Below are 11,161 nucleotides of genomic sequence, written 5' to 3'. Positions count from 1 at the left end.
GGCAATAATAAAATAATAATATCAAGAAAGTTATTTTATTATAAAATATTAATTATTTTTCTTTCGCATTAATAATAAATTGAATATTTTTTAACTATTATTAACTATTATTAGTATTATTATTAAATATAAATTATAATATTTTATGTATATTATAATATAATTATAAGTTTAAAAAAAATATAAAAATTGCTTTCCTGATAACAAACTAATAATTTAAACTTTTATATGAATAAAAAAAATGACATCAATATAAAATATTAGATATAAAATCATGACACAAGAAAAATAAATAGCGTAGAAATTACTTGTTTCTATAAAATATATGCATATTTTGATATAGCATACATAAATATTTTTAAAAATTAATCAATTAATTAATATAAATATATAAACTAACTGATATCTTTTAATATATTCTTATATTCTTTGCATATGTTTTATTTTATTAGTATTTATTTACATCATATTTTTATATTATAGTTCGATATTTCATATATATGAATTTTTTTACATATGTATATATCAAAATTAATAATTTTCTTATCAATTGCGAAAATATTTCTTACATTCTCATAAACATTTCTTTATTTTGAAAGTATCTATTGATAATTATATTTTTGTATTTATTATTACATTTATTTTATTGTCTTAATTTCTATATATATGTTTATATCATTTTTTTTATCTTCGATTTATATTATTTATAAATTGATTATATATAATTATATATAAATATATAAGTATATAAGTATATATATATATATTTATTATTACATATATATATTTATTATTACAATATATATTTATATATATATTTATTAAAAATTTATTATATAACTTTATAAAATTTTTAAAATTTCTTACATAATCAATCATATATTAATAGAAATATAATAAATATATAATTTCTTTATGTAATTTCCAATTAATATTCTGAATTCATCGTTATTTTCATTTTTTATATATTTTTCTAATATTAATTCTTCATTATTATTTTTTCTTCTATTTTACTCAATATAAAAAAAATATTGATTGATATAAATATAAATTTATTAATGTATGATCTAGAGTCTTTAAAAATAAATTTAAAAAACAACGAAAAATTTAAAATTTTAAGTTTTAAGCGAGCTATTATAATAAAATTTAAAGTATTACACAAGAGATATTGAATCATAATCTTTTTTTATATATTTTTAAATAATTCGGGTGAAAGGCGATAGATCGAAAGGCATTGCAACGCTAATTCTTAACATCAAAAATTGTTGAAAATTTAGATTAACAAAATTGAAATGTAGCTGTTATTAAGTCTCTCGATAATTGCAGAAGTATCGATAACATTCCTTTTAATTAAAAAATCATGTAAATTCAATAAACAGATTATGAAAAAACAAAAATTCTTCAATAAAATTACAATAGGATTTAAAATATTATAGTTATTATTACAATTAATTAATATTCTCTATGTTCTCTATATCTAACTAATATTCTCTATGAATCAAATTAAAAATAAAATTTATTTTAAAATATTTAGTTAAAAATATTATACTGAAAATTTTGAATGCTTTGTGAATTGCAAATTATTTGATACTTTATTTATGAAAAATTTAATTATGATGACTATTATTATTATAGGTCATCGATTATATCGATATATAAGAATATAATTACAAAAATAAGATATTAAGAATATTTTTTTCTACGTATCTTACTTAAGTATTGATCTAAAAAATTTCTTTTTATTTTTGATAATTACCATAAATTATACAATATGTGGTTATTCTTTTGCTATTAAATATCATTTTGATTCTATCTTTATATATAATAATAATAATTTCTAAAATAAATGACACAAATCATTTCTTTTATCTATTTATATACTTAAATTTTTCTGAAGAATATGAGTTTTGAAATTTGATTTGAAAAAATATTTTAATTGAATAATTATGTTTATGTTTTTCATTGTAATAAATCATCATTAATATTAGCGAAGAATAAGTATACTTCTGCAATTTAGATTCAAATTATAATAATATTTTTTAATTAATTCTGCAAAAAGAAAGATGTTAATAAAGAATTAAAAATTAATAATAATTAAAATATAATAATAATAAAAATATTAATAATTAAATTATTGAAATAATAAGAGACATCATTTTATTAAGTATATTTTTTATTTATATTTATAATTGTATTTGCATATAAAATATTTTTAACGTAAGGTTTGAATGAGAGAAACACAATAAGTACTTATGATATCGTATATGAAACTTGAAATCCGTGCACGTGCGTACTTACATATCTGTTTTCTAAGGTAATGATCATTCTTAAAGATATAATTAATAATTACAAAAGTAAATCAATAAACTTATTGTCGCGTTGATTTAAAGTAGTGAAATTGACTTGTGATTATTCGCTCAACATGCAATTCTGAATCGTCATCATATCTATTTATAAAATTTATGATAAATTGATTAATTAATATTAACATCTTATATAATTACTGTTTGTTAAATTTCAATATATACAAAATTAATAGTTATATACAAATTATAAATTATATATACAAAATTAAATAGTTTGTTATTATAAAATTTTTATTATTATAATATTTAATAGTTTTAATATTAATTTAAAAAAAAAAGTATTCTCATTTACTGATATAATAATTTATGATGATATTATAAAGAAAAAATATTCTTATTTGCCGATATAATGGTTTGAATATAATTATTTGTGAAAGATATTCTACTATTGTTTTTTCTTTGATTAACATTAATTTAATATTTTTTATCTATATTTATTTTTTCATTCTGCTTGAGATATATTAAAATAATAAATATTATAAAAAATATTAATTTCATAAATTTATATATAAACAATTTTTTTTTTTTAAATTGATATAAATGCATGACATGATTACATTATATATACATTATTATATACATTATATATTAGTTATAACCGAAATTCAAAAATAGTTACTTATATATTATTTAAAAGAATATTGATACATTGAATTTTTATTGAGATTTCATTTTGTTATACAAGTAATATTATGATGTAATATGTGTGCATCCAGCTGAACAATTTCATTTAAGTCAGCTGTCTCTATCTAGTTTAATAAAATAAATATCGTTAATTAAATTTTAATACATGTAAAATTTTTTCATCCACAAAATCCACTTTTCAAAGATATTCCACATTTTTATAAACACTCATATATATAACAATATCGTTGTAAATAAATTATTATTTGCAAAAAGAATTAAAAATTATAATATACATATATATTACAAGAATAATATAGAAATCAATACAAAATATATCTAAACAGAATTTATTAATCATAAATTATTATAAAAAATAATTAAAAAATAATTTAAAAAATTATTAATATAAATTATTAATAGTACAATTTTAATTATTATATTCAATAGAAATTTATGTGATATTTTTTTAATTGACATATTCTCTATATGTATATAATATACATCTCTATATGTATATAATATATATCTCTATATGTATATAATATACTCTGTATATAATATACATTTTATTTTACTGAATGATATATTCATGAATGAATGATAATCAGTATATCGATATATATCAATTATAATTTTGAATTATTTAATGAACATAAAATTGTATATCCAATAATATCAGGAACAAAACTAGTCTTTATCTTCTGATAGTGTAGTATATAGTCTGGTAACCTCAATTGTATTATGATTGATAAAAATTATCGGTTAGTCAGTGATGCTATAATCGTATGACTCATTCGTTGCTCAGATGATCAATTAAATTTATTTTTTTTAATTTTCATAAAAGAACATTAAAGAAAATAATAATATTACATTTAATATTAATTTCATAAATCTATATAATATTAAATTTAATAATATTACATGTAAAATATAATATATATAATATATGTGTTATTTCAATATTACTTAATATATTTAATTTTTATATTTATTATATATTTTTATATATTATATATCATATTATTTCTTATATTTTTTAAATTTCATTTAATAAATAAATTTATATTAACAATACTATTCATATAATCATTCATATAATCAATAATATATTATTTTATATAATTTTTTTATGTTTCAAGTTTTTAACTAAATTGATTTATTGATGCAATTCTTTTATATATTTACTTCTATTTTTATATATTTATTTCTTTTTTTTCTTTACATCTTTTTAAAAAAATAAAAAAGAAGATTTTGGTGGATTTATTTATGATCAAATAAATAATTACGATGGATAATAATCCATATATTTTACAATGAATATAGTTATCTAGTGGAATTTTGCATAATTTGAAAATATATTATGTTTTAAATAGATTAAAAATATTATGTTATATTATGTTAAAAATAGATTAAAAATTATTAAAATATTAAAAATTTTCATTTTTTTTAAATATAATTTATCATATTATAAATATTTAATCTATAATATAAAATTAAAATAAAAATTATTTATATTATGATTAGATTTATAATCAGATATTTTATATATACATATATTGTATTCATATATATTACGGTTCGTAAATCAGCATGGTAGGGATGGAGAGGCAATAGCAGTAACAAGAGTAGGGATTCGATGGCAGTAGCGCGCGTCTGGCATAGACTTCAGAGTAAAATGGTGTGGATATACTAGTATCTGGAAGTGCTGAAATAAATATGTTTTTAATATTTTTATCTTATCTTAGTTGATTTTATCGCTGTGCAAATACCAAAGCAGAATATTGTTATTCGTCTTTTATGGCACGAATATTTCTCATCGAAAATTAAGAAGAAAACAATTTACAAAGATGTCAAAGAATGCGAAGAGAAAGGAGATAAGTATGATAGAAAAGTGTGAAATTCGCGTATGTGTGCCATCTTGTGCGTGAGAGTATCCGTCATCTTTAAACTATGTGCATCTCTAAACTATTTGTGTTAGTGTGTGTTTTGTAAACTTAATGAAAAGTTTTATATTGTTTTAAAGTGGAGAAAAAAAAAGATAAAAAGAAATATCATGATAATAGCAATGATCAATGGTCAGTTGGGTCTCTGACCTCACTGAACAATAAAGAGTTTACGTTTAAATAATGCTCTATGTACAAATTTAAACTGTTGTCACGCGAAATATATTCAAATCATCAAAAAATTTCGTGAATTTGCTTTGGACGCATTTCAAGGTATGTGCTCTTATTTTTTTGTACGATGCCTTTTGAGGACACTTGGGAATCAACAAGTAGCTTCGGTTGACTATAGAAAAATCAATTTAATCTAGTCCATTACATACTATAATAACATTATAAAATATTAACTTTTCAATATAATAAAAACTTCATTTAACATAACATAATAAGCTTGCCGCATAAAAATTAAGAAATCAAATATCAAATTGTTCATTTTCATTGTTTACAACAAATATAAAATAAATCAATATTGTGATTTTAATTAAATTTTTTTAAATATTATTAAATAAATAGCGAAGGAAAAAAATGTTATAACAGAAATAATGTTATTCGTATAAACAGATATAATTATGTAACAAAAATATACGGATATATAAAAACTTATTAACTTTTTGATAAATATTTACTTGTCGAAGTTGCTAATAATATATTAATCGGTTGATAGAAGTAATTAGAACATTTTTATTATTAGCTCTTATGCATATTTTTACGTATTATTTAAATCTCAAAATATTATTAATTGTAAGATCAAATTTCAAACACATTTAATCAATATAGTAATGTTTGAATATAAGAAATTACTACATTTTAAATCATTTTTATTATGTGATTTTTATTTTATTTATTAGATGTAATCATTTTTTATGTAATCAATTTTTTATATAAATTTGTCTTACAATTTACAATTTTAAAATTATAATTGTTAAAATTAAAATGGTAGTAGTTCAATCTAATACCATTACATTTATAATGAGAATTTCTTTGAAAAAATGAAACAAATAAGTGAAAAATTCATAATCAATATTTAACTAAAACTTTAGTAAATTTAAAATTAAGAATACTTTTTTAATAGTCAACTTTAGCTTACAAATTTTTACTTATTAATGTAACAAGCAGGAAGTTGCAGACGTTTATAAAATAACGAGGAATACTTATCATTTGCAGCGGAGATATCTGTTAATTTTAGAAACTCTGATGGATCTGTTGGCACGACTTTGCCATGATTCATGTTCCGTTCTTGGCTGAGCAGAGGGAACAACGAACCACTCTTCTTTGTCTGACAAGGAACGAGGAACATGGGAATCTAGCTTTAACTTGTCGATTCTTGTATCGAAACTGAGAAAGCATAGAAACTTGATGTTGAATGCTGGTTAGTGCAAAACCGGAAACTCGATGCGTTTAGTATCGGATTTCGAAGCGATGACTCATTACAATTACTGTACCGCATCAATTTTCATTGTTTTTTTTTTTATTACTGTAATTTGTGATCACGTGATTAGAAAACGACAATTCTACGCGCCAAAGTTCTTAATGATTGTTATTTCTGCGGGAACCAAAAATTTCATATTATTAATATTTATTATTTGTATTAATATCATTTAAAATGTTTGTTATTTATTAATAATTTAAATGTTCATTATAAAATAATATTTACATTAAATGTGAAATAGATGTGCAGGAAAAAATATAATATCTTAACCTAAATCTTTTTAATTATTTTATTAATCAGATCTGTTTAGTTTATTAAATATTCGTGATCTATTATGTTTTAAATATTTCTTATTTAAAACATTAACAATTAATGATCATTATAAAATAATATTTATGTTAAATGTAAAATAAATATGCAGGAAAAAATATAGCATTTTAACCTAAATCTTTTTTATTAATCAAATGCATTTAGTATGTTAATAAAAAAATAGAATTAATTAATTAATATTTGAAAATACTTAACAATTGAAAATATTGAAACTAAAAATCATATCAGAAATACTAAATATGTAATACGCGTAGAATTATTATTCCAATTATTTCCTTAATAATGTACATTCATTTTCAAATTTACATGCACAATGCGTTATATTTAAAATGTTTGAATAAATATTGTGTATTTATAAAATAATTTAAATATTTTAGGAAATATCTTATTAAAATGAAATATTTTTGAAAACGGATAAAATTATTAGAAGAAAAAGTGATTTTTTGAAAATAATGGAATCATAAATTAATTTCATTATAATTAAAACTTAAAATTTAATCAAATAAAAATTATTAAACTTCAGAAGAGATATGCATGAAGCTGATAATCAAGACCAATCAAAATTATAAAACATGATTTATTCCAACTGCTCATTGCTAATCACGTGATTCGGAAGCGGTGATTCAACTGTGCAGAAGTGCTTCGCGCTGAGTTGTCTTTATTATTTAAGTACTATCGTTAGTAGAATGTACGAAGCAAATGTTGATAGTTCTTTGAATAAGTGTGCAACTTCTCGGGATTTCAAAAATGAGGAATTGTCTTTGGATATTACGACGTATGATTAATATATTATCGTTTAGAAAAAATTCGCATGATAACATATTTCAAAGCTTTAAACAAATAGTTATGAATCTTAGAAGCAGCTTTATGAATCACTCGAGTCACTCAATTTTTATCTATCTTATTCATATTTTATTTATTTATTAAGCATTTTTTATTAATCTATTGATTAACAATTTGAATGCAATTGCATGGAAAACAAGTTTTTTCGATGAATATGAATATTTATATTTAATTTTTTTTATTAATTATGGAATGTAAAAACAGATATTAATAGGCTCACATTATCTTGCAAGATCAAAAATGACTTTTATTTTCTTGAAATATTTTAATATACTTTAATATACTTTCATTTCTTTATGATACAATAAACAATAAACATGTGCTTTTTATTTTGAGATAATATATTTATAAATTTTGTTTTTAATTTAACTTAATTTAATTTAATTTAAACTTGTTTATTATTGTTAATTTTGAATTTAACTTTTATTAATCTAAAATACATAAATTTTATATCGAAATATAAATTATATTGAACACAATTTTTCTTTTTTTTTAAATTAACATTATCAATTACATATAATTTATAATTCATAATAATGATTTTCATTGATATGGGATTGTAATTTGTAACTTTTGTTTCAGATTAATTAATATTAATTGATTGTGAACATTGCGAGATATGAAAAGTAATTAAAAAATAATTTAAAAATGATCAAATTAAAATTTGATACATATAATTTACTTTGTAATTTAAATAATATTAAATATTTTCTTTTGAGATAGATGAAATATTCGAATGTATCGATGCATAATATAAAACAGTTAAATATTAAAATCAATAGTATTCTTTTATAATCATATAATCACTATCATTTAATCATATTAATCATAGTTTTAACAAATAAATTGAAATATCTTTTTTTATCATATTAAATCATTAAATTAATAATATAATATTTAATTAAAATTTTATTTCAACAGAAAAACAATAATCGTATTATTTTCTTTCCATGAAATTATTATATTAAATAATTCGAGTTGAAAATTTACTAATATTATCACATTAATCAGTAAACAATAAAAATATTTTAGATTCGATTCATTATAATAAAATAATTTTTTGAATCAAAAAATGTTTAACAAATTACTTAATAGTTTTGCAATCTATAGTAACAATAATATTTATTTCAAAACTCATAATGAAAGATTGAAAATATTGTTAAGGAGGCCAAAGCATGTGGTACAGCTTTTACGTTCCTGGATCCTTCGGTTGAAAACGAGTAGCGAAACTGAAAAATTTCTATTCGAGATGGAAGAGAAACCAATACCGAAACCTAGATCGGTAATGTCTGAGCGACCAATACCAGCACCACGAAGACTACCACCATTGTTACCATCAGCTCGATGTAGTAGCTATGATAGTTCGAGTCAGTCGGAAAAAAGTGATGATGCGAAATCGATATCGGAAACACGAAGTACAAACAACGAATTTTTTCGAAATCTGAGCACCAGTTCGCGCCAATTGAAAGATGAAATATCAGAGAAAATGACAATGAAAGGCCGTGCAGTAATTTCGAGCACGAGAAATGCTAGCATTAGATTGGAGAAATCGGTAAAAAATCTTTTAACACGGCGATTAACTTCGTTAAATCAAGATGATATTATACGAGATAATTCAATCGTTAACAAGAAATTCAAAGATCCTGTAGAAGAGGAAAGATGCGTATCAATGCCAACTGATGATATTTTTAGCAGCATTTCATTTTACAGTCCTCTAAATAGTAATCTGAGAAGCATCAGAAATGAGGAGGATCTTTCCGGAACGTGTCACAACCCACCACCTCCTGCATATCCTCCTCCACATCCTGACGAATCTATCTACGACGAACTGCAATCTGTCACGTCGGGTAGCAGTCGATATGATACGATTAGTTCGACTATCTCTGACAAAGTCGACAGGGATTTTTCCGAATCGTTTGATCTCCTTAATTTCGCACTCAATCAGGTAAAAATAACGTTTAATAAAGTATTTATTTATTTGCGAATAATTTATATCACCAGAATAATTATTTCGATAGATCATTGTTTTTTTATTTATATTTTAATGTATTTCAAAATGAATATGTGAAAAATATAAAATAAAATAATTTAAATAATTATAAACATATTTCTATATTTTCCACAATAATGAAATATAAATTGTTATAAATGTTTATTAATTTTCATAATTGATATGCAACAAAAATAACAAAATAAGAAATAAAAATTATTTTCAAAAAACAAAAAAAGTTGTTTACTAATTAAAAATTATTTACTAATTAATTAATTTATTAATAATTAATTTTGTCTTAAAATTGCTAAAAAATTTAATCTGTAATTATAATATTACTTTCTTTCATTTAATTAGTGATATAATAATTAGTGATTTTTTTTTTATTTTTAATTTATAATATTATTAAAAATTACATTATTATTAAATTAAATTAAACAATAAATTATTTAATATTATATTTATAATCTCTATTCAAATTCTACTTGTTATTGTTATGAAGACAATAAATTCTGATCTCTACTCTATTGAGGATTTATCAAGAAAAATTTATAATCAAAAGAAACTATGAATTAATGTTCCTTAAACAACAAATAAAATCCAGTTGAATAAAGATTTCAAATAAAATAGTAATAGCTTAATAATAACTTATTAAAAATAATTAAAAAGCATTAAAACATAATTACTTCTTTATAATTATTTCTTTATAATATATGAATTATAATAAAATTATGTATTTATATGTCTTTATTGTCTTTTCTTTTATTAATTATTGTAACTACAATCTAAAATATTTTAAGAAAAAATTTAACATATATTATAACATACATTATACATTTTAGAAAAAGAAAAAGTTTTTATTTCTTGTTTCCTAATTTTTATTGTATATCACACAAAAATATATAAATAGTTTTTTCAATTTATGTTCTATTATTCATATATTAAAAATATAAGAATAAATTTTGAATAAATTTATTACACATAGAGATAAAAACAAAAATAAAAACAAACTTTATTTCTGATATATTTGAAAGAAAAATCAACATTTTTAAACATTTAAAAATATATTTGATAAATTTTTTAAAGTTTGAAATCATAATTTTCTTTTTTTTTTTAGTATTAATTTATCAATATCTAGCCAATTAATTATTTAGTACTCATTCAATTTCTAAAATTATTTTATTTAATTTAAATATTTAATTTTTTATGTATTCTATTCTTATATATAATTTCCTATTATATTTCTTCGTTATTGTTTTATAACATTTATTTTTTATATCATATATATATAACATATTTTTTATATATTAAATATTTTCATTTCTAAATTATTAAAAATCTAAAATATTTATACATAATTTTTGTATATACAATTTTATAATAAAAATAAATGATTTTTTTAAATATTTTATTATTTTGATTTATAATTTAAATAATTATTTATAAAAATAAGAAAAATAAATAAGAATTATAAGTAAATAAAAATTATTTGTAATTAGGAGTGTACGAGTATTTAAAATATCAAGTATCTTTCTTCTTTGGGAGAAGAACATCGGAATTGGAATCTTTAAAGTTT

The 11,161-nt window shown here is 19.5% G+C and overlaps 1 protein-coding gene across 5 annotated transcripts in view; it reads left to right on the top strand.

The window, feature by feature from the left end:
• Nucleotides 1-6,224: 6,224 nt before the first annotated feature.
• LOC102676352 overlaps nt 6,225-11,161 on the top strand; it is a 22,251-nt gene continuing 17,314 nt past the window's right edge. Inside the window, exons 1-2 of one of the 5 annotated variants that reach the window (XM_006624454.2) lie at nt 6,225-6,362; nt 8,763-9,540. In XM_006624454.2, coding sequence (XP_006624517.1) covers nt 8,845-9,540 — 696 coding nt within the window. In that variant the 5' untranslated portion in view covers nt 6,225-6,362; nt 8,763-8,844. Of the gene's footprint in view, nt 6,363-7,220; nt 7,528-8,759; nt 9,541-11,161 lie in introns of those variants that run through there. The other 4 variants (XM_006624453.2, XM_006624455.2, XM_006624452.2 and 1 more) reach the window with 4 other exon arrangements.

This window comes from Apis dorsata, unplaced genomic scaffold (assembly GCF_000469605.1).
Source record: "Apis dorsata unplaced genomic scaffold, Apis dorsata 1.3 scaffold_1058, whole genome shotgun sequence".
Classification (NCBI taxonomy): Eukaryota; Metazoa; Arthropoda; class Insecta; order Hymenoptera; family Apidae; genus Apis; species Apis dorsata.
The sequence above is the reverse complement of the archived record's forward strand: the minus strand, read 5'-3'. Positions and strand labels throughout refer to the sequence as shown.